Source organism: Phocoena phocoena, chromosome 10 (assembly GCF_963924675.1).
Source record: "Phocoena phocoena chromosome 10, mPhoPho1.1, whole genome shotgun sequence".
Classification (NCBI taxonomy): Eukaryota; Metazoa; Chordata; class Mammalia; order Artiodactyla; family Phocoenidae; genus Phocoena; species Phocoena phocoena.
This window is the reverse complement of record NC_089228.1, coordinates 21093527-21119252: the sequence shown is the minus strand read 5'-3', so window position 1 is coordinate 21119252 and position 25726 is coordinate 21093527. Positions and strand designations below refer to the sequence as shown.

General features: G+C 41.4%; 1 protein-coding gene across 1 annotated transcript in view; it reads right to left on the bottom strand.

Moving 5' to 3' along the window:
• Positions 1–25726, bottom strand: part of FRMD4B (FERM domain containing 4B) — a 189134-nt gene that overhangs the window by 89299 nt on the left and 74109 nt on the right. The window contains exon 5 of the mRNA XM_065884864.1: positions 14736–14820. Coding sequence (XP_065740936.1) covers positions 14736–14820 — 85 coding nt within the window. The remainder of the gene's footprint in view (positions 1–14735; positions 14821–25726) is intronic.

Genomic DNA, 25726 nt, shown 5'->3' with positions numbered 1-25726 from the left:
TCAGGCTCCCTGACTTCAGACTATACTACAAAGCTACAGTAATCAAGACAGTATGGTACTGGCACAAAAACAGAAAGATAGATCAATGGAACAGGATAGAAAGCCCAGAGATAAACCCACGCACATACGGACACCTTATCTTTGATAAAGGTGGCAGGAATGTACAGTGGAGAAAGGACAGCCTCTTCAATAAGTGGTGCTGGGAAAACTGGACAGCTACATGTAAAAGTATGAGATTAGATCACTCCCTAACACCATACAGAAAAATAAGCTCAAAATGGATTAAAGACCTAAATGTAAGTCCAGAAACTATCAAACTCTTAGAGGAAAACATAGGAAGAACACTCTATGACATAAATCACAGCAAGATCCTTTCTGACCCACCTCCTAGAGTAATGGAAATAAAAACAAAAATAAACAAATGGAACCTAATGAAACTTCAAATCTTTTGCACAGCAAAGGAAACCATAATCAAGACCAAAAGACAACCCTCAGAATGGGAGAAAATATTTGCAAATGAAGCAACTGACAAAGGATTAATCTCCAAAATTTACAAGCAGCTCATGCAGCTCAATAACAAAAAAACAAACAACCCAATCCAAAAATGGGCAGAAAACCTAAATAGACATTTCTCCAAAGAAGATATACAGAATGCCAACAAACACATGAAAGAATGCTCAACATCATTAATCATTAGAGAAATGCAAATCAAAACTACAATGAGATATCATCTCACACCAGTCAGAATGGCCATCATCAAAAAAATCTAGAAACAATAAATGCTGGAGAGGGTGTGGAGAAAAGGGAACACTCTTGCACTGTTGGTGGGAATGTGAATTGGTTCAGCCACTATGGAGAACAGTATGGAGGTTCCTTAAAAAACTACAAATAGAATTACCATATGACCCAGCAATCCCACTACTGGGCATATACCCTGAGAAAACCAAAATTCAAAAAGAGTCATGTACCAAAATGTCCATTGCAGCTCTATTTACAATAGCCCGGAGATGGAAACAACCTAAGCGCCCATCATCGGATGAATGGATAAAGAAGATGTGGCACATATATACAATGGAATATTACTCAGCCTTAAAAAGAAATGAAATTGAGCTATTTGTAATGAGATGGATAGACCTAGAGTCTGTCATACAGAGTGAAGTAAGTCAGAAAGAAAAAGACAAATACCATATGCTAACACATATATATGGAATTTAAGGGGAAAAAAATGTCATGAAGAACCTAGGGGTAAGACAGGAATAAAGACGCAGAGCTACTGGAGAACGGACTTGAGGATATGGGGAGGGGGAAGGGTGAGCTTTGACAGGGCGAGAGAGAGTCATGGACATATACATACTAACAAACGTAGAAAGGTAGATAGCTAGGGGGAAGCAGCCGCAAGGCACAGGGATATTAGCTCGGTGCTTTGTGACAGCCTGGAGGGGTGGGATAGGGAGAGTGGGAGGGAGGGAGACGCAAGAGGGAAGACATATGGGAACATATGTATATGTATAACTGATTCACTTTGTTATAAAGCAGAAACTAACACACCATTGTAAAGCAATTATACCCCAATAAAGATGTTTAAAAAAAAAAAAAAGTTTCTTTGCCATGTTCCTTTTGAAATATAAGATTTGAATCTTCAAGGATGTCCACTTAATCATTTTCAAAAGCAGAAAACATACAAAGAAATTTGATTTCTATAATAAATTGAGAAAATATCTTCCAGAGTTTTCTCATCCTTTCCTAGATTTTAAGATATTGTATTTTCAGCTGAATTGACCATCTACCTTGTCCTCCCTCCATCCAAGCATTTATCATACTATTTTTATGACTTTTTTTGGAGTGACAATTTAGCTGTAATGATATTCCAACAGCCTCTTTCTGAGATGATGGTCTACCAAAAGTATCAGTACTGGGTTTAAATGTTTTAAGGTAATTCATGTTAAATGGCACCAGTATGAAATACAAATATTCCAATTGGGTGTTTAGTGGCTCTGTTCAACGTATTCAACAAATATTTGAGTGCCTTCTTGTGCTGGCAATACATCAATGAACAAATAATTCATTCTTTGTAAATTTACTCCGGGTAGTGCCAACTAGAGTGCATTTTCCTTGTTCTCTAAGACCATGTCCTTTTTTTTTTTTTTTAAGACCATGTCCTTTTGCCTTTCGGTGGGCCTTGATTTTTTCATCTGAAGACCCAACAACTTCCCCTTTAGCACCTCAGGGAGGTGGTAAAGGCAACCGAAACAGCACATGGGACAGGTCCCTGAGGATTACAACTGGCATGTGTTACAAGCTATTATTATGAAAACTCTGATTCTCACACATGCGCAAGGCAGCACAGATCTAAATGCTCATGGTTTAAGACACACATCATTTCAATATCGGGAAAACAGAAGGAAAACCACATGATGCAGGGAAAGGTGAAGTACTGATTATGAAACTCTCAATAGCCCTTTAAAACTTGGCATTTGATTTCTTTGTTCCACATGGATTGGCTAGTCTTCAAACCAACTCTGATGTTCAGCTCAGTGACTTCACTGTGTAAATATCTATGGCTACTTATTACCAGAAAGCACGCTCACCTCTATATAGACAGAACTTACAGCCTGCAAAATTCAATTTCTGTTACTGACCCTTTAAATAATTTCAGCATCTTGAAATGAGTTTGAGGATTAAAATACACACACATACACACACATTCACGTAGACAAACACTCTCAAATCCCCACTACTAAAACTCTGCCAGGTTAGCAGATATACTGAATATAGTTTATCCTTGGTAACCATTCAAACTGTCGGTTGTTGCACTACATGGAGTAATTCCAGGACAAGAACCATGAATGTGGTGCTGACAGTAATGGATTGGTTACAGAGGAATATGCTTCATGTTGTATTAGTTTAAATCGAGCTGAGACTAATTCCTCTCTTTTAAGGCACTGTAAACAGCGATAATAATAGGTCTTACCATGAACGTGTACTTTTATAAAGTCTCTTTGTCATGAATAGGCAGCTGGAACAGTATTAAATTAGCAAATATCTTTCTAGATTTTAGGAGAATGTTTCCCTCTCAAAAAAGTCACATGATTGACTTTTGGGATGATTCATTTCTCCAATTTTTCTTCCACTCCTGCTTCGTTGCTGCCTATATGGTAACTCTGGCTTTAGTAAGAAGGAAAAGGGAAAGCCAATGATGTTCAGATAGTTTGGCTGAATGGTTGGGATAGAAGAATATATTGGAAGATTTGGCTAAAATGAGGTTTGAAGATTAAGTGGACTCCCTCTGCATACACTTGCAATGCCTTTCCATACTAAAGGCAATCGAATGTTGATGACTTATTTCCTTGAAATTCCAAGAAAAGCTGTTTGAATCTAAGAGCAGAGAAGTATGCCAAACTATCCTTGTAGCTGATTTTACAGCAATTCTCCTAAATGTCTCCAAAAAGTATTTACGGTGAATAAAGCAGCAAAGGTTACAGTACGTATGCTGAGACTCCTGTGCTTCAAAATCCGATCATGCGATGCCCCAAATGGTATTCCAACGGGTTCAGTATATGAAATTTCAAGGTTACAAGTGCAATATCAACTCTGGAAAACTGAATGTAGGAACACTAGCTCCATCTTAGGTAATGAAAACAAGATTGAAAGCTGAAAGAGTCTAATTTTAAGGTTGTCACGCAGAACTTATTTTCAATTTGGCTCAATCTTTTCACAAGCCCATTCTGCAAAATTTGATCAATTTAGTTGTGCGTGTAAGCTACATTTACTTTGCTCACTTGACAAACATCTACCGAGGGCCTATAGCGTATGCCTGTCTCTGTGCCAGTGGCTGGGACGTAAAGCTGACCCTGATCCCAAGGAATCAGTCCAGTTGCGGGGTGGCAGGTATATAAACAAGCAAGTCAACCCTATGGGAAGAGAGCTAGAGAAGTATTTAGAGGATACTTTCGGGATTGGAGGAACTTAATTTCTTTAGGATATGGTTGGTGGTGGTACACAGGGAAGGAAAGAATTGATTAAGGGCAGGGGACTTTGGAGCTGAGTTCAGAAGGATGAGTGGAAATTTACCAGAGGGAAATGAAGGGAGAAAAGCATTCAGCAGACAAAGAACATGAAAAAGAGACATTCAGCACAGGGATAAATATATTAAAAGGCATGGAAGCTTGAGAAAGCTGTTATTAATCAGGGAATGAGGAATTATTTCAGTATGAACATGGTGAGTGCGGAGGAGGCTAGAGTGACGAGCTGGGGCTTGTGTGTCCTATGAGGGAGCGTCATATGTCAGAGTAGTAGTAATAATAGTAAAAACATTAATAGCAAAACAGTGTCTGCTCATGGAAGAGACTCTGACAAGTACAGGTTTCTGGTAAGTACAGGTTTCTGGTAACTCTGGTAACTGAAAGAAAAAAAAAAAAACAATGCAGTTTGGACATGCTTCCACACCAGCCGAGAAGGGCTATTCTATTTTTTTTAATGGCTGCCCAGTATTCTTATCACATGAATGATTGGTCACTTATTTAACTAATCCTTATTCAATCACATTTAGGCAGTTTTCAGTTTCCTGCTGTTAGAAATAATCATCTAAGATCTTTTGATACTCATCTTTTCATATTTCAGTAATATCTTCCAAACGCTAATTCCTAAAGTTCGTGGAGCACTGGGTGAAAAGATAGACTCTTCATTGTCACCGACGTGGCCAAATTGCCTTGTGAAGGGGCTTTTAAGAGAGCTTTGGTGCCTCCAGTTCACACACTTAAATGCAAATGGCATTAACAGTCTGAGGACATTATGCAACATATTATATCAGTGCAAGTGTGGCAAGATCGTGTTTGTGGATGACAGGCTGAGACTCTCCCCAAGTCTCCTGATGAAAGGGCACACCTAATAAGGCCTCAGTCCAGAAATGAGGGAGGATAAAAATAAATATGATTGGATAGTCTTGCAATGACTTTGTTTTTAATAGGATTATTAATGTTTGGCTCACTAATATTTCCACATTTATTCAAAGTACAAAGAGATGAGTGCTTATGAAAGCAGGGGGCACAGTAAATCTCTGAAGGCATCACTGAGCCATTTTCTCCTGCATCTTGATATGGTACCTGCTCCTGTTAAAGCCTGGAGCAGAGGAGATCCTAACTGCCTTGTACTCAGGTTAACATCTCTTGACTGAGTCCTAAGATGTTTTATTTAAAGAATCAGAATAAGGAATTCCCTGGTGGTCCCGTGGTTAGGACTCTGTTCTCTCCCTGCTGAGGGCCCGTGTTCCATCTCTAGTGGGGGAACTAAGATTCCACAAGCCGTGAGGCACGGCCAAAAAACAGAATCAGAATAGACCTAGGTTTTATCTTGTGGCCAGATCTAACCTAAGGTAAAACCGAGGAAGCTTACAGTTGTCTTGCTTTATTATTTAACGGTATAGGATATATCTAGAACATCACTTTCAAAAGCGTGGTCAGCAGTTCACTGGTAAGCACTGCTTGAAAGAAGAATTACATCTGCAAGTAAGTTTGGAAAATATTGGGTTAAACAAAATCACACACCTGTACACTGAAGGACTTCTTCAAGCCTTTGTCAAGCCTTTGTCAAATTCACTTCTTGAATTTCCAAGAATGTGGTCTAATAGTCAAAAATTTTTAAACTTTTTCATATGAAAATAGCTTATGATCATAAGGCAGATTCTTGAGCTGCAGATTTAAAGTACGATATTAGTGTGTGTGTGTGTGTGTGTGTGTGTGTGTGAGTACAAAATCCTAATTCTGTTTGTGCATTGCAGAACTAGGAAACTGTTTCAAATGGCTTTCTATGTGATTTTTGGAAGGAGTAACACATAACATCATGGAATTCTGGGTATGTTCAGTCCCTCCAAGGTCCCTGGTATCTTTCAGAAATATTACGTTAGAAAGTACCATCATGTACGTTGCCTTTAAAATAAACACAACACACACCCATACACAAATGAGAGAATCCGTAAGACTTAGGATGGGCCACAGCAAGGCAGCAGTGCTAAATATTACACTGAAAACGCAGCACTCATCAGAAATCCTAGCCCTTAATTGGAATGCAATAATTTTTTATTGAATGAATAAAGACAAATACTATGGTTTCTGTAGCCAGACTGCCTAGTGATTACTTCACTACTAATGAGCTATTTACCCATGGCCAAATTATTTACCTTATTTATGCCTCCATTTGCTCATTTGTTAAAGTAACAATAAATAACATTATCGGCTGTTGCGAGGCTTAGATGAGTCAATACATGAAAAAATCAGTGTCGGCTGTTTGCTGAGCTCTCAGTAAGTCGAGCTACCGTCCTCTCCTTCCCCACCCACCCCCGTGCACGGTCTCTACCACAGAGCACCTCTTGAACCCCACTTGCTTTTCCACATTTTGTCATCTCACTATTATAATAATTCTATACACACCTGAAGAGACAAGGTAGCCAATACTATTTTAATTTTCCAAGCATGTCTTCAAATCGCTGATTTTAAAAACGGGGTGGTAGTGATACATGTTGTTTGATTACTAAAATCACACGTATGGTTGAGGAGGCCTCCAAAAACCATCACTGCAGGCAAACCTGCAGTGGGTTTCTCATGCATTTAAGGCTTTTCCAAGCAGGCTGCAGGTTGTCTAAGATGGACCACAGCCCACATGTTGAGGGCTTCCAGGGCTCCCCAGCATCAGTTTGGGCATTTCCCCATCATCACCACCTGGCACAGGTTATGGCTGTGTGCAGGCAAAGTGTGCCCTCTGCATTCTCACCAAACAGGTTCGGGAGCCTTCACTTGAAAGACAACAGCTCTCTTCTGGGGAACTCTTGAACCGTATAGGCAGTTTCTAACATTCTGGTAGGTTTTGTACCAACAAGGGCACTAGTGCACTTCTGAAGCTTAAATTCAGGATGCCACAAATATGCCACGTGCAGTGGGCAGACAGCCCTTATCCATCAAGAGCTAGGATGTGTCATGGTTAAACTCGTGGACTCTGGCATTTTACTGCCTGGGATGAACCTTGGCTCCTCCACTTATTAACTATGTGAGGTTTGTGTATGTTACTTAACCTCTGTACCTCAATATTCCCATCTATAAAATGGGAGATAATAATAATAGAACTTACCAAATAGGTAAGTTACCTGACTTATCTAATAGGGTTGGAGTGAAAACTAAATGCATGAATACATATAGTGCCTGGTAAATTATTCATATTTAATATTTGTTAGTGCTATGACCTGCCAACTCTGTAACAATAGCCCCTGAGTTCTAAGTTATTGAGGACACTTTTATTTCCCCAGAGCAGTGACTTAAAGGAAGCTGAGGTAAATGGGGGGTGTTTTTAAGACCCAGGGTGTCCTGCTGGTATAATTTGCCAAGGACACTTTTCCCACATAATAGCTCTGTGACGTTAAGAAAACGACTTAACCTCTCTGTGCCTCAGTTCTTTTATTTGTAAAAGGGGTCAAAAGTTTCCTTCTTCATGGGCTACAGTGAAGATCAAATGCAGTTAACCATATACCACTTAGCACAGTGCTGGCACACTTTTGTGGGCTTCCCTGGTGGCGCAGTGGTTGAGAGTCCACCTGCCGATGCAGGGGTCGCGGGTTCGTGCCCCGGACCGGGAAGATCCCACATGCCGCGGAGCGGCTGGGCCCGTGAGCCACGGCCGCTGAGCCTGTGCGTCTGCAGCCTGTGCTCCGCAACGGGAGAGGCCACAACAGTGAGAGGCCCGCGTACCGCAAAAAAAAAAAAAAAAAAAAAGAGTAGACCTTTTCTTTTTAGATAAAGCAACTAGGAATTTTCAGCTTCCACTTAGCTTTGCCCAGTGAGAAAGACGACTGAGTATTCTTCTAATGGAGGGATTACGTTACTAGCCATCTACATATTACCTAGAAAATACCAAACTGTAAATTCCTACAGATGAATTTAAAAAAATTATCCCAATAACGTAAGTCATAGTGCCTTACAACATCATGCTTCGTAAAAGTTCTGAATCCTTTGACAAGTCATGGAATACTCTCATTTAGAAAGGAGCTCCTAGGACCTGACATATGACGGAGGAGAATTTAAAAGAACTCTGCTTCTTCAAGACCAACAGAAATAGCATACAAAACTACAAGAGAAATACTACGAGCCAAAATCTGCATCCTATTTTTCTTCTATTAGCAACAGAGCAAACAAGTCATCAAGGAGGTTATTTCTTTGGACCTTGGCCAGCTAGGCAGTGAGAAATATCACAAGGGGTAACTGTATTTCTCCACATAAGACATGATCACCAACTGTTGTTTATGAAATATTTTCCTGACTCAGTAAATGCTGCATTGGCTATACAGGTGCCTACTTATCAGTCAAACCATGGTGTTCTTAAGGAAACCCACGTTTCACAAAAAGAGGCTCTCACAAAGTCTCTGGTGCTGGAGACATTAACCTTTCCTCATAGAAGTAGCCAAAAACTCTGCTTTGAGTACTTTTGCTTCTGGCTAAGATGGAGTAACAGGGGCTGGATTTACCCTGTTTCCTGAAAAAAAGTAAAAAACCAGACAATAAATATGAAACAACAGTTTTCAAAACACGGAACATCAGGCAGCAACGGACAGTGAACCTTGAATGCGGTAAACCCTGACTGTCCCTACTTGCTGCCATGAGAAGGTTTCCAGGCTGTGAAGGGGAAACCCAGATGGAGCAAGGTGGACTTTTGGAGTTGTGCACCTAGAGCTGAGAGAATGGGGAAACTGAAATGGATGGAATTTGTAGAAGAGAGTGCTAGAGAAAAGAGAGCTGCACCAAGAGAGACTCTTGAAGCTATACAGTAGGTCTTCTTTGAGTATTTAGCTGAGTACTGATCACTGCATGCGTGCAAGGAGACTACCCAAGGCTGGGGAAATAACTAGCCAAAAGGATGAAAGGGAAGGCTGCCTGGTCCTCACACAGGGCTGAAAATGGTGCCTGTCCCCACCAGTCAGACTGAAAAAACTCATAATTCATGGGGCATTGAGTAGAGTACTGAGGAAGGTCTTGCCTCAGTCATGGGCACTCTAGAATGAGTACTGCTCTGGTCCAGCCTAACAAATCTTAAAAGTGAGACCTTGAAAAATCGAACTGCATCCAAGTAACTAAACGGAATCCCCAAACAAATGTCAAGAATATTTAAGGAATATGAAAATACGTGGCACCCCAAAAGAAACAATTAAAAATGTCCAGCATCCAATCAAAAATTATCAGGCATGCAAATAGGTAGGAAAACATGACCCATAATGAGGAGAAAAATCAATCAATCAGAACCACCCAAAACTGACACAAATATTAGAATAAGCAGATGAAGGGACTTCCCTGGCTGTCCAGTGGTTAGGACTCCGCACTCTCACTGCCAGGGCCCAGGTTCAATTCCTGGTCAGGGAACTAAGATCCCGCAAGCCGCACAGTGCGGCCAAAAAAATAAAAGAGAGTAAGCAGATGAAGACATTAAAACAATTATTATAACTGTAGCCCATATGTTTAAAAAGTTAAGTAGCCACAGGCAAGATTTTAAAAAGATCCAAATCTCAATTTTCTAAAGATAAAAACTTCAATATACAGGGTGGGATAAATGGCAGAATAAATTCTAAGAGAAAAGATGAATAAAATTGAAGATACTGCAGTAGAAATTATCAAAATAAAACACAAAAAGAAAGGAAAGAAAGAAAGAAAAAGAAAAGAGCATCATTTAGCTGTGGGATAACTTTAGGTGGCCTAGTATACGTGCAATTGGAGTTTGCAAAGGAGGCATGGATGGAGACAGAAAAAAATAGTTGAAGAAATTATGGCTGAAATATTCCCAAATTTGATAAAAACTATAAACCCACAAGTCCAAGATGCTCAATAAACACCAATCACAAGAACCATGAAGGAGAAAGCTATATCAAATTGTTCAAAGCAGTGATAAAGAGAAAAGTTTAAAAGCAGACAGAGATGACCAAACGTTTACACAAAAACAATAACAGTGTCATGTGCATCTATAACACACCTAAAAATAAAACGTATGACACTGACAGCATAAAGGCTGAGAATGAAGAAATAGAAATATACTGTTATAAGATTCTTGTACTACATGTGAAATCGTACAAGATCACTTGAAGGTAGACTTGATAAGTTAAAGATGTATACTATAAACCCTAAAGCAATCACAGAAAAAATAAAATGAAGAGTTACAGCTAGTCATCCAACAAAGGAGATAAAATGAAATCACAAAATACTCAATAAATCCAAAAGAAGGCAGAAAAAAGGAACAAAGAACAGATGGGACAAATAGAAAACAAAGAGCAAGACAGACAAACTTAACCATGTCAATAATCACAGTAAATGTAAATAATGTAAACAACCAGTTCAAAGACCGAGATGGATAAATGGATAAATAAAATGGGTAAAAATATCAAGATGCAATTATATGTTGTCTGTAAGAAATTCACTTTAAATACACAGACACAAACAGTTTACAATTAAAAGGATGGGAAAAGACTTACCATGTTAACACTGATCAAAAGAAATGTGAAGTGGTTATATAAATATCAAAGCAGACTTCAGAACAAAGAATATTACCAGGATAAAGAGGATCATTCTATAAACACAGTCAAGAGGATATAGCATTTCTAAATGTTTATACCCTAATAAAAAACTTCAAAATACATGAAATGAAAACTGATAGAACTTACAAAGAGAAACAGAAAGATCCACAATCATAGCTAGAAATTTCAGTACCTCTCCGTCAATAACTGATACAGGAAGTAGACACACAATCAGCAAGAGTAGTAGACTTAAACAATACTATCAAATTGACTTGGTTAACATCTATAGAACATCCATCCAACGACAGCAGAATACACATTCTTCCCAAGTGCAAATGGACCACTTACCAAGACGAAGCATATTCTGGACCATAAATAAGTCACATTAAATTGAAAAGAATTTAATTTACACAAAGTGTGTTTTCTGACCACCGTGAGATTTAATTAGAGGTAAATAAAAGATCCCTAAAAGTCCCCAAATTTCTGGAAACCAAACTATACTCTTCTAAATAACAATGAGCCAATGAAGATATATCAAGAAGGAAATTTAAAAATATTTACAAATGAATGAAAATGAAAACACAACATATCAGTATTTGTGGAATACAAAATCAGTACTTAGAAAATGTTGCCGTAATAAATGCATATATTAGAAAAGAAACATCTTTAATCAGTGATCTCAGCTCTCATCTTAAGAGACTGGTATATGAAGAGCAAATTAAACCCAAAGGAAGAAGAAAGGCAATAATAATGATAAAATATAAACTAATAAAGATCATAGCAGAAATCAATGAAGTAGAAAAAAATTTCAAATCATTGAAACCAAAAGCTAATTCTTTGAGAGGCTCAATACAGATAAACGTCTGGCCAGAATGATAAGAAATAAAAAAGAGAGAAGACACTATTTATTAATATCAGGATCGAGAGAGGCAATACCACTATAGACTGCACATATTAAAAGGATAATAAGAAAATATGAACTATGGCTATAAATTGGACAACTAATAAAAAGGCACACAGATTGAAAAGGAAGAAGTAAAGCTATCTTTATTAGCAGATGATCTATAAAGTAAACCTGATGAAATCTACAAAAAAGTTACCAAAAGTTATAAATGAGGTTAGCAGGATTCAATATCAATACACAAAAATCAATTCGATTTCTATATACTGATAATGAACATTCAGAAATTGAAATAAAAAGACACCATTTACAACTGTATCAAATAATATGTAAGATATAGGGACATATCTAAAAAAGACCTGTATACTGAAAACTACTGAGAGAAATTAAATATCATCTAAATAAATGGATATATATATATATATATATATATATATATATATATATCTTGTTCATGGGTCTGATGACTCAATGTTGTTAAACTGTCAATTCTTCCCACCTTGGTCTATGAATTCATGCAATCCTAATAAAAGTATCAGTAGGGTTGTTTGTTTTGGGTAGAAATTGACAAGCTGATTCTAAAATTTATATGGAAATGCAAAAAACTTAGAATAAATAAGACAACTTTTAAAAAGAACAAAGTTAAGGTTTGTTCTGATTTCAATACACAATTCAAAGCTGCAGTAATCAAAACAGTATATTATTGCCATAAAGGCTGACAAATAGGTCAATGGAACAGAATAGAGTCCAAAAGTAAACCCACATATATACAGATAACTAATTTTTCTTAAAGGGGCAAAGGCAACATAATAGAGAAATGACAGCCTTTTCAACAAATGGCACTGGAGCCACTGAATATCCATATGCAAAAAAAGAAAGAAAGAACTTCAATCTGAACTTTGTGTCATACATAAAAATTAATTCAAAATGGATAACAGACCTAATGCAATGCCTAAAATTCTAAAACTTCTAGAAGAAAACACAGGAAAAAATCTTTGTGACTCTGGGTTAGGCAAAGTTTACTGAGATACAATATCACAATCCATAAAGGAACAAATTGATAAAATAGACTTCAACAAAATAAAAGCCTTTTAGACTTTGAAAGACATGAAGAGAATGAACAGCAAGCCACAGACTGGGAGAAAATATTTGTAATCCATATAACAAATAAAGTACTTATATCCAGAATATATATACTCTGAAAACTCATGAAAAGAAAACAGCAACCCAAAGAAATTGGGCAAAAGATTCAAACATAAAGAAGATATAATGATGGTAAAATAAGCACATAAGAGACACTCAAACATCATATGTCATCAGGGAAATGGAAATGAAAACTGCAATGAGATGCTGCTACACTCCTATTAGAACGGCTAAAATGGAAAAGATGTTGATGTCATGTGTTGACAAGGATATGAAGGACCTAGAAATCTCATAAACTGCTGGTGGGAATTTAAAATGGCACAACCACTTTGGAAAACAGTTTGGCAGAACCTTAAAAAGTTAAATCTATCTACCATATGACCTAGCCATTCTACTCCCAGGTATTTGCCCAAGAAGAAAAGAAAGTATATGTGTATACAATGACTTGTACATGGATGTTTATAGCAGTTTTATTTGTAACAGTCCCCAAACTTGCATAATCTAAATGTTCATCAACAGCTGAATGGATCATTTTGAAATATGTGCACATATCAAATCATCATACTGTACACCTTAAACTTACACAATATTATATGTCAATTATATCCCAGTAAAACTGGGAGAAAAAGGAAAAAAAAAAAACGCACAGGTGAATGCATAAACAATGTAAGGTATAGGGACTTCCCTGTGGTTCGGTGGGTAAGACTCGGCGCTGCCACTGCAGGGGACACGGGTTCAATCCCTGGTCACGGAACTAAGATCCCGCGATCCTGCATGCCATGCAGTGCAGCCAAAAAAACAAAAACAGAAGCAAAAACAAAACAATGTAAGGTATAGCCATACAGTGGAATATTACTTAGCAATAAAAAGCAAAGTGCTATTGATACATGCAGCAACATGGATGAATCTCGAAACAATTATGCTCATTGAAAAAAGACAAAAAGATTATCTACTGTATGATTCCACTTACATTAAACTCTAGAAAATGTAATCTACTGTGAGAAAAAGCAGATCTGTAGTTGCTGGCTATATTCACTATCTTGATTGTAATGATCATTTCAAGGGTATTACTTCTAATAAGACATAGAAAATTATGTAGTCAATTACATCTCAATAAAGCTATAAAAACAACAACAACAAAAACTCTGCTCTTTGCTGAGGCTTACACTAATTAAAGCTGTATGTGTGCAGTGGGCCACCCTTAACACTTTGGGGGCTGAGGGAGGAGTACCAGTACAGGTGTCCTAACCCACAGTCTGACCCCTTGTCCTTCCAGGCCAGCTGTCTCTGGCCACCCGTCAGATTTAGGGTGATATGTATGGACAGAAGGGGTTCCCACCGGCCCTGGAAGCAGGCGTGGGATCTGAGATCCTGAACACTGAGAACATAATCTTGAAGGGAGGAGCTGGGCTCCAGCTGAGCCTATCTTGGCCCACGGACTCCCTGCCGTGGCGCAGGGTATGGTTTGAGGAGGCCAGACTAGAGGCCTTTAAAGCAACGCTTATCTGCAAGGAGCTAAGATAAAAATGGAGAGTGTCTAAAACTTCTACAGCAATCTGACGGACATGGCTGCAACATCCAGGCATGGGATAATTTTTCTAGCAATTCGTGTGTATTGAATTTTACAAAAGCTGTGTATCCTCCATGGACTGGATGGAAACAACAAACCAAAACACAGGTCCCTTGACCACAGGTAACTGAGACTCTGTCCTAAAACACATGGCTTTGAGCAGAAGCCCCTAAAGAAGACTGGTTTTGAATTACGATCAATGTAGGCCGTATTCCGTTAAAAAAAGATTTCTGGCCTGACTTTTGTGAGGCTTCGATCACAGTCTGCTTGATCCATCTTTGTGTCCTGCTGGGTCATTCCGTGTGGAGTATGAACTGCATTTAAGGCCGTGGTAATTCTGTGTGAGCACAATGCCTCTGTACATGGCTGTCTTCCCAACTCAGAATTTGAGAAGAACTGCCTTTCTTTCTTTCTTTCTTTCTTCTTTTTTCGGTTTATTTGTTTGGTGGGGAAGGATATGTCAAGGAAAAAGATTATGTCCCTTTTTTCTCCATTTGAACATGAGAACAAAGGCCCTGCCATTGCTCCCTCCTTCTCCAGTCCCTCTGGAGTCTGCCACTGACCATAACAAATGGGGCCCTTACCTTGTGCACACAGGCCTTTGCATTCAGGAAAAACAGCTCCACGGTGGTTTTATCCTTCAGGAACGATATGCTCTCTATGTAAAACCTGAAAAACAGTACAGAAGTTTGTTCCTTCAGATTCCTTCCCTTCTCTCTGCAATGATTTCATTTCCTCATGTAGTTTCTTGCAGAGAATTTTCAGAAACTAGGGGATGGTTGTGCTTTACTTCCCTCTGAAAAGCTATCTGCAACACATATGTACAGCTGTGTGTATGTATGAATCCATGTGGATATGCAGATAACATCTTCTGCAGAAGGCTTTTGTGTGATGGAAGGTGAATTAAAGAAAAATCCAGAATGGTCACCAACTACAAAGCCAACTTTACTCTTGGTTGCCCATTCCCCGACACACGTTCTGGGAGCTCAGAATACCTGAGACAGCTTCGAAACAAAGCCCAGTTGAGCTCTGAGGGCTGAAAACAGAAGTCTGCTGAGTAACCACTACTAAATAATTGAACCTGGAGGCCTGTGGCTCTGTCGTTTTCAGACCCAGGGTGGGTGTGAGAGCCCCACGTTAACCTCGCCCCCATCCACCAGGAGAGTTTCAATCGCACCCTCCCTCCTTTCCTCTCATCCTTCCAGGCTCCAGGCTTTCCCTCTGGCTGGAAGCTGAGCTCTCGTACTACTTAATATTGGTCTTTCTCATGCAAATCAGGGCATCCTGGGCCTCGCTCCCTCCACTGCCTTTTCTGGGCCTTTGCTCGCTCAGTCTATGAGGCCAGGTCCCTCTTTTAGAAGAGAGCTGACGACCAGGAGGTGCGGAGGGGAGGAGAGTCTTGTGTTTTCCTCATCCCGTCCTGTGGAAGCTGGCTGGTGAAGGCTGGCGCTCTGGCATGGGTGAGTGCGCCAGCTGAGGCCTAGAAGGTTTTCTCTACCGTTGGAGCCCCACTGATGAATAATGCATGAAGAGACTTAATACCCAAAGAGAGCTCACAGCTAGGGTCCTGGAAAGAGAACTTGCTCTCAACTTGGTGAGAGGCAAGATAAACCCGGACTGAAGTGGCACGGGGCGGGGGGAGTCTTGTCCTTAGCTCTGCAAAATCCTGACAGGCATTGGGCATTTGCTTTTTTTATTTTTTCCTCCCTTTCCACAATAAGGAAACGTTTGAGAAATAAATCCAGCAGCTTAAAAAGGCCGTGAAAGATTTTACTACTGAGACGGTAAAATCATTTGAAAAATTCCACCCTTAATGCTGAATCATCAAGGGAAGTTCCAGAAAGAGAATAAATCCTTTATATTTTCACTTACAAGGGTTTATCTCACCTATGAGTGAGCTTAATGAAGATTCATGAGTCTTAGGTGTGTGAGAAGGGAAAGTTAAGGATTAAGGCAGGAGGGGGAGAGGAAGAGTCGGAGGGTAAAGCAGGCTTGGGAATACGAAACATATAGAATATGTAGTCCCAGCTCCATCATTTATTAGCTGTGTAGCCTTGGGCAAGATCGTTAGCTTCTCTGTGTCTTTTCTAAAATGGGTGTTATGACTGCACTTACCTCACAGGGTTTTGGAAGGAGTAAATGAGATAATAGAAAAGGATGTAAAACAATAAAAACTAACAGTTGTTAGTAAAAATCCATTTTCTGGAATTTAATGCTATGTGGCCTGGGGGATGTGGCTTAAGCTTTGAGTCTAAGATCCTTTGTCTATAAAGGGGGGATGACGATGGCCCTAGGAGGACCGTTATGAAGTGCCCACGACAGTGCCTGGCACGAGGTAGGAATTCAAGAAATCCTAACTAGTGTGGCTTGGCAAACCTTGCATCATGTTTTAAAAAAAAAAAAAAAAGCTGATAGGACACAGTGGGATTGGAACTATATCTGAAGGCTAGGAAAAACAACAGGATTCTATAGGATAAAAAGAAATCCAGGTGGAGAAAATACAATAGGTAAATAGCATCTCTGTGGTAATGTGATAAACATTCATAATTTGGCTTTCGCCAAGAGTTAGTTATAATCTGAGTATTCTCCCATCAGTTTTGGCCTCCTGGCCATGGCCAGACAGACCAAGGACAGTCACCCGACTCAAAGGCAACCAGTCCGTAAGCTGGTGAGCATCCTATGAGGTGGGCTGGGGAGAAGAGAGATCAGCCCATCAGAGGCTCCTTATACGGGGTAAGGAACGGACAAACCCATCAGGTACGGTCTCTTAGAGAGGCTGAGAGATGAGAGAGACAGGTCAAGAGGGAAACAGTGGAGGCAGAGAAAGGCACCAAGATTAGCGAGTCCCTGCGACGGCGGATTCAAGGCCTGCTGCCGCCATAGGACTGAGATGACCTGTGCAGCTAACCTTCCTGAAGGACCTTCTGTCTCAACTAGGTGGTGATGCTTTGCCCTGCTTCCTTCGTTTTTACAAGTATTTTTATCTGTCAACTGAGATAAGATGGGCAGGTTTTCGGTGGGCAGCCTGAAAGCGCAGCGGCAGGCTCACAGCTAATGTTTCTTGAGCTCTTACTTATGTGCCGGGTCGCATGCTGAGCGCTTTCCACACGTTGTTTCATTTAATTCTCACAACAGCCCTGGGAAGGAGATACCTCTCATTATTCCCATTGTACAGATGCAGAAACTGAATTCAGAGATCCGCCTACATGCACAGGCAGGAGGAGGTCTCGATCTGGGTCCCTCTGACTCCACGCTTTTCAGTGGAACCTCCTCCTGACTGCCTCTCTTGTTTACTCAACTAGAATTATAAGGAAAGCTCAGCCCTAGATAATTGTGTGCAGAAACAAGTAACATAGAAGTACGTTCGTTCTCTATTGTTTCAAAAGTCAGAACCAGGGCTTCCCTGGCTGGTGGCGCAGTGGTTAAGAATCCGCCTGCCAAGGCAGAGGACACGGGTTCAAGTCCTGGTCTGGGAAGATTCCACATGTCACGGAGCAACTAAGCCCGTGCAGTGAGCCTGAGCTCTGGAGCCCACGAGCCACAGCTACTGAGCCCGCGCGCCTAGAGCCCGTGCTCCACAACAAGAGAAGCTACTGCAATGAGAAGCCTGCGTACTGCAACGAAGAGTAGGCCCCACTCGCTGCAACGAGAGAAAGCCTGCAAACAGCACCGAAGCCCTAACACAGCCAAAAATAAATAAATAAAATTTAAAAATAATAAAAATTAAAAAAGAAGTCAGAACCAGATCAGTGGACCAAAAAAATACAAGGTGATAGATTTTGGATCAACCTATGAAACACCTTTTAGAAAGTTAAAATAGTCTTGGAAGGGTCTTCCTGCCCTATAAGAGTCCCAGGTCAGATTAGGAGAACTCAGGGTCTGTTATCTATGCCAAGATTTGGTGATTCTTTTACTTATTTCAATATATATCTCTAACAGAGAGGGATCGTATTAAAAGCATAACCTATGGGGAGGGGGAAGGGTAAGCTGTGACAAAGTGAGAGAGAGGCATGGACATATATACACTACCAAATGTAAGGTAGATAGCTAGTGGGAAGCAGCCGCATAGCACAGACAGATCAGCTTGGAGCTTTGTGACCACCTAGAGGGGTGGGATAGGGAGGGTGGGAGGGAGGGAGACGCAAGAGGGAGGAGATATAGGGATATATGTATATGTATAACTGATTCACTTTTTTATAAAGCAGAAACTAACACACCATAGTAAAGCAATTATACTCTAATAAAGACGTAAAAAACAAAAGCATAACCTCAATGAATTTTCACACTAGCAAAGTTCATAATTCCTTAATGTTTAAGATTCTGATCTTCATTCACATTTTGCCACTGTCTTCAAAACTGTTTTTTGCTTGTGTTACTAAATAAATAAATCTGCAATGGTCTTTAGTGGGAGTCACATATGCAAAAGCCTTAAGGATCGCCAGCTGGATATAAAACAGCTGAGCACGTTCCTTTCACTCAGCTGGAACTCCTTCTGCAAGGTATGAGCATGTGATCCAAGCTAGACCAGTCAGATTCTTTCACCCTGGAATAGAAATACGATTACAATGACCCATCGATCAAAGATCGTTGGAGCCTATCGTTCTGCCAGTGGTACTCAGATGAAACTGTCCATTGGTTTCATGCTCCCTAGATCCCTGCAGAGCCTGGATTCCTATCTTTTCTGAGGCTTTGTTAGTCCAGTTTTCCTTCAACTCTGTTAGCCGCAATTGGTTTCTTTTGCTGGAAAGCAAAGAATCCAAATTACTGGATACTAGAGGGCTTCCCACGAGCTAGGGACAATACAGAGGGCTCTACACGCATCATCTCATTTAACTTCAGTACAAGCAGATGCCAGAGGTAGCAAGTTATGAACCTATCCTATCTTACAGATAAGAAAACTGAGAAATAGAGATGTAAAGTCAACTTCCCCAAGCCACACAGGTAGAAAGTGGTGGAGCCATGATTCAAACTAAGGCCTTCCAGACTTCAAAGTTCATATTTCAAACCAATATGATAGGTTGCTTTCCTACAGTAACAATCACAATGAAGTATAAAATGTACACAATGCCATGGGGCCCAAGGGAGGAATGCCATTAAATCAGCTTATGAATCAAGAGGGAGAAGGCTGCCAAACTGAAATCCAGAGAACTAAGTGTCACAGGACACGGTGTACCCTCAGACAATTGAGCCGAGTCTTAAAGAATGCATGAGTTCACCAGGTAACGAAGGTTGGAAGGGCATTCCAGGGAGAGGGCGTATTAGCCAGGCCTCTTGCCAGTCGGCAAGAATTTAACAAACCATATGCAGGGAGTTGGGTGGCTTAGCACCAAATCAACCTGTGGCTTGTCCAATTCTGCACAGGTACCTTTGTACTAGAAATTGGGTTCCTCTTGTTTCTGAAGCTCAGGTCCCTGACTATATCCTAGTTCCAGTAAACAGGTCCCTATCTTGTTTCCCGCTACTTTCTGGCGATCCGCCCTGTTGCCTTCTACCTTTCTGCCTAGGCATCCGATTACCGGCTCTCTGAATCCATGATCCCATCTCTCCCTCAAGGGAGCCACTGTAATGACTTTATATTTACAGAGGGTATGAACAGTACGTATGTATGGTCCTCCGGGAGAATGGCTCCCCAGGAGCACCTATCAACACGTACCATGAACTGAAAACAAAATCTAGGGCTTCTTAATGAAATGAAACGGACTATGCCAGACATAATATAAAGACCTTTTGTTTCAACCCCTTTTTGGCAAAAGGATATTGTTTCCCTTCTGCGTGCTTACCGTGAGTGATTTCACTAAGATTTTGTGAAGTCAAAGCCCACGGTTCAATTTTCAGCCTCTAAACCAACCCAGGTTTTTGGGGGCTAGGCATATGTTTTGGAGACAGACCTCAAGCAGTTCACCAAGTGTAATTTCTTGAGAATCTGCCTTCTTGAGAAGAGGTTTTGTCTCTGCTTTTCGTGTTCCTCCCGTTAGCATTTCCCCCCCCCTTTCTTGATGGGACAGGTGTTCACCTAACTGATCATCGGTGATAACAGAACATCAACCTCAACGATATGACATAATTGGCTTGGAGGAGGGGCAGGCCTGTCAGCGAGATGACAACACACGTGTGTCGAAAAGCAGCAGACTCTGGTTGTTTGGGATGGTCTGTCCTTTAATGGTCACTGCCATGTAGTGGCCCATGTTTTCCTCCTATGGCATTTATCCATCACGGTCAAAAGTCAACACCACAGGGAATTCCCTGGTGGTCCAGTGGTTAGGACTCTGAAGTTTCACTGCCACAGCCTGGGTTCAATCCCTGGTCAGGGAACTAAGATCCCGCGAGCTGCATGGTGTGGCCAAAAAAAAAAAAAAAGAAGAAAGAAAAGGAAAAAAAAATGTCAACACCACAGAGTTGGGGAGATAACTAGGTTAAGTCCAGCCCTAACACTGATCCAGCTGCTTGGCTTCTCCGTGCTTCCCTTTCCTTACTTGCCTCCACACCAGAGACATGAGAGATATTTTTAACGTAGCTTAGAGGGTGGCATGTATTTCAGCGGTCAATGAGCGGTGGTGATTATTACTATGTTATTATTATCTGCCTACCAGGGGGGCTATAACAAAAGGTGCACACTTAGCTGGGAACCTCCTTAAAACTTCAGCTGTAACAACAAGAATGGAAATTCCAGTTACCTTTCCTAAGCTCTTTCTCTCAAGGAAGCAACATGCTACAGAGATGTCCATTTTGACAGAATGGGAAACCACTCTGAAATGAATACTCTTCTGACCACTTTATCTCCCCAACTGGGCATATTTTCTTTGTTTTCCAGAGTCTTTGCTGTGTCTAAGCGATAGCATCAAAGAAGGCGAATTGGGCAAGAATGACTCAATTATTTCGCATTCTGAACAATGCTGACTTGGTGACTGGCGTCCCGTAAGGGCTGCATTCAAACGCCTCGTTCCAGGTTTCGTTTAGTTACTGTAGGTAGTTTTAGGCACTCACTGCAGCCACCTGCCTAAGTAGATTTCTTTCAGGTCCTAATCCACACCCCGAGCAGGGAGATCTGTATTTATTGCTTGTAATGACCCTGCAACCTCATAGTCCTGCTTTATAATGCACGCTGAAGACAGCGCTATAATTTAAGTGTATTTCATTTTCTCCAAACGACGATGCACAACTTCTGAGAGTCCCGTATGTTCCCGTTCATCTCTGGGAGGGGTGAACTCTTGGAAGATTCCCCAAGGGAAGAATTATTTGCTTCTACAATTGTGCTCCCCTGCCAGGAAAACTCTGCCTCACTTCCGAATTTCCAGGCTTCCCAAGGAGAACTAGAGAGGGCCCTCCAGGTGTGAGCCTGTGGAAACCTGCCCTGGCGCTCCTCTCCCACATTGTGACTCTTTCCGAGTTCTCCAGGGAACAGCTGGAGGCCCAGGAGGGTAAGGGCCTTGCTGTGACCTGTCTGAATGGGGAGGGAGTCTTCTGCCCCAGGCAATGTGAAGCATTCGGGTCCGTGGTGAATTCCAAGTGCTTGCTTCAAACTGCAAAATAGCCGGCTCCCGTCCACCATGAGCAAAGTAGGGACAGATGCTCTGAGAAGGAGACAGGAAGAGGCAGGAGAGGTTAACTTTGCAGGGAGGGGATGGCTGGGACTAGTGAATGATGAAGACAAATGATGAATCTTCCACCCAGTGCAAAAGTGAGTGGGTCAGACCCAAGCCAGACAGTCTCCAAACTTCCATATTCAGTAGCCGTATATCACATTAAGGAATTTTTTACCCACTGAACATGTGGTTGAGGCAGCCTCTCTTAATTATATCATAAAAATAGTTAACATTTATTGAGGGTCTTCGTTACATGTTAACATGCACAATCCTCCAACAACCCTGTGTATTACCACAAGCTCCTATTCCATTTTCTACGTGAGGAAAGAGGCCCACAGAGGGTGCCAAAGGCCACACAGGTAATACACGGGAGAGTTAGGGTTAGAACCCAAGAGCAATGCTAAAGCATTGGTTCTTAAGGGATGGAGTGAAGTGCATCTGGTCATGTTGAAGACGTTTTTTTGATTGTCCTGACCTGGAGAGTATTCCTGGCATCTCATGGGTAGAGGCCAGGGGTGCTGCAAACATCCTACAGCACAGCATGGCTCCCTTCGGTGAAGAATTCCTTGGCCCCAGAATTCCCTGGCGGTCCCGTGGTTAGGACTCTGCACTTCCACTGCAGGGGACACGGGTTCTATCCCTGGTCAGGGAACTAAGATTCCACATGCTACACAGTGTGGCCAAAAAAAAAAAAAAGAATTACTTGGCCCCAAACGTCAATAGTACTGCTACTGAGAAAGCGTGCATTAGAGGCCAAGCATTGAACTTCTGTACCCTACGACCTTTTCACCCATCATAATACTAATGCTTTCCTTCTGCCCTTTCAATGTCACCCTGAGGACAGATTACAGAGAAGACTGAGCAGATTCCCATAAACACTGTCTGATATGTGATTGCGGAGCACACAGAAATATAATTCTGTAAGAAACTGGAATCGGGGGCTTCCCTGGTGGCACAGTGGTTAAGAGTCTGCCTGCCAATGCAGGGGACACGGGTTTGAGCCCTGGTCCGGGAAGATCCCACATGCTGTAGAGCAACTAAGCCCGTGCGCCACAACTACTGAGCCTGTGGTCTAGAGCCTGCAAAGAACAACTACTGAGACTGCATGCCACAACTACTGAAGCCCATGTGCCTAGAGCCCGTGCTCCACAACAAGAGAAGCCACCACAATGAGAAGCCCGTGCACCGCAACGAAGAGTAGCCCCCGCTCACCACAACTAGAGAAAGCCCGCGTGCAGCAACGAAGACCCAACACAGCCCAAAAAAATAAAATAATAAATAAATAAATTAGAGACTGGAATCAGGATTGAGTTTTGAAGGATTCTGTGTCTTTCTGGAACTCTTATATGAATCAGGATGGTGCCTCCTCAAAGACGAAGGCCCCTTACCAACTGCCTGGAAGTTCAAGAATGGGTTAGGCCAGGAGGTCATGGTCAATATTAAGGCAACTAACAGACTTTTTCCCCAGGTTCCGGGATATCGTTCAGATGGAAGTGTGGTGATGTGCAAAGAGCTCTGGCTAACTCACACATCTGCCTCAGATACCTCTGCTGGGCCTCAAGTAGGAGAGATCCATTATTTCTCGGTGCTTTTTAATCACATTCCTCTGGGATGAGGTGAACTTTCCTGTCCTCTCCTTATTGTAAATTACCTACTCTTTGATAGCTCTAAAATAACTCACGGCTACCCAGTCACAAACATTTTACCTTTTCTTCATTTACCACTCTTCACACTTGCATTTTTAAAAAACTGCTTAATACGTTCACTGTAGGAAAAAATATATATAGACAAGCAAAAGTCATTCCCACAATCATTCTATTCAGAGATAAATTGCTGTTAACATTTTACACTTTTTCCCTACTCCTATCTTTTACTTAAGTGCCATCCTGTGGTCTGCTTCTTTCCCCTAGAATATACTGGGAACTTCTTTCTATATCAATAAATCTATTTCTTCACCAGAATCTTTAACTGTTGGGCTGTATCTCATATATTTGTCTTTCTTAAAAAAATCAGGTGGAATGATGTGGACCCACGAGTTGCAGTCATAATGCTTCCTTGAGTTAAAGGCCGAACGTTCCAGAACCAGGCCAAGGGGTGCTTTTAAGACAGAAAAAAGTCTTTCAAAGGTTCTGTGTTTGCAGCAACTTTGACAGAAGGTTAGTAGTCTTTCCCCACATCTCCTGCTAGGACTCTCCACACGCGGCAAATTCTCACCCCTAAGCGTCACAGACAGACAATACTTAGGGTACCTCTGAGTGGCCACTTACAGTCTTAGCGCATAGTAAAAGAGAATTGGAAATAGGAGGAAGAAGAGAGGGGAAGAGGAGAGGGAGAACCAGAAAGGAAAGAAAAGCAAGAGGTAGTCCGATGAATAAGGGGGGTAAAAGACCCAAGATCCTGGCGTTTTGTGGAGCTGGGTGGTACCAGCCAGAGCCACCTCGGCTTGCCCCCCCCCCGGCCCCGCCCCTGAGGGGATGGGAGCTTTTCCAATGAGGTCACATGCAGTTCCCCTGCCACCCCCTGAGAATTAAATGCCTGTTTGCTCACTATCAAGCTTTTCAAATGCTTACATCTGGGCTGCATTACCAAAGAGGCCCATGTGTTTGTGGATGATAATTTACAGCAGCAGATAATAACCCTGGGGCTGGAGGAGTCCCCCAGCAGCCTGGAGGAGTTTGGATTCACAGGGAAACAGAGGATGGGTTAAATGAATTATGGTGCATAAATAAATTATGGGGCGTCTATACACATATGTGTTACACACATAGTGAGCACATATCATTGAGATTTTATAACTAAAGCACAGACAAAGGTTTAATCCTGCAGCCCATAAAGAGAGAACTAAGTGCATTCACCTTAAATGTTTTCTTCCTTCCATGCAGAAGAGGCATGTGTTTCTGAGCTGCTGCCTGCATCCTGGGGGATATGAACTGGGAGAAAAGTCTTGCCCTGCAAATCTGTGGGACCCCAGTGTTTAGCTCAGGAATCAATGAGACAATACAGGTCAAATATCTAACCCAGTGCCTGCCACAGGGTTAATGCTACATTTCAATAGAGAGGAAACTTCTGGAGAGCAAAACTGTATGGTATTTTTCTTTTTCATAAAGGCTACAATTAAAAAAATGACATTTTCTTATATTTGTATAATATTCTGCCAAGTTATTTTGTATCCCCTGATCCCTTTTTAATTCACAACCAACATGCCCAAGATCCCATTTACCATCTCCAGCGCACGGTATCAGAATCTGGGCCAGGAATGCAGAGGTTCTGGGGGTTGGAGGGGTGACTGTTTAAACATTTTCCTACAGTGATTCAGATATGCAACCCCTCTCCTTCTGGGGGAGCTCTGAATGCAATGTCCCTTTTCATCTGATGTCTTTTATTACAGCGATCAATTGTTCACTGTAAAAATGCCATCACTTCCTGAAACCATCTTCATTGCTGGCATTTGGATATTTTAATCTTTATTTATTTATTTATTTAGGCCTTGCCTCGTGGCTTGCGAGATCTCAGTTTGCCAACCAGGGATTGAACCCCGGGCCCCGGCAGTGAAAGCACTGAGTCCTAACCACTGGACCGCCAGGGAATTCCCCTACATTTGGATATTTTTAATTGTTAGCAATGAAAATAACAGTGATGCACATCCATATCATGCATTACTTCTGTGGGGAATCCTTTCTCCTTGTGTGCTAACTACTCAGCACGTACACACCTTGGTGTCCACGAGTGAGCGACTCTGAGTTCCAGGGCATGCAGCAGTACTTGCTGATGGGAAAGGCAATGACCCCCGTATCAAAAGAGACCATGTGTCTTTCTAGAGGCTTCTATGGTGACCCCGTGTCCAAATACAATCAAATGCTCTTTGGTTCTAGTCTTCAATGACTCAAAAGTGTTGTCACTCCAGGCAACCTGGGGGTGGTGGGGTGGTGGTGGTGATGTCTGCTATGATGTAAGTATGAGCGGCAGTCCTGTTTTCTTAAAAGAGGAGGCTG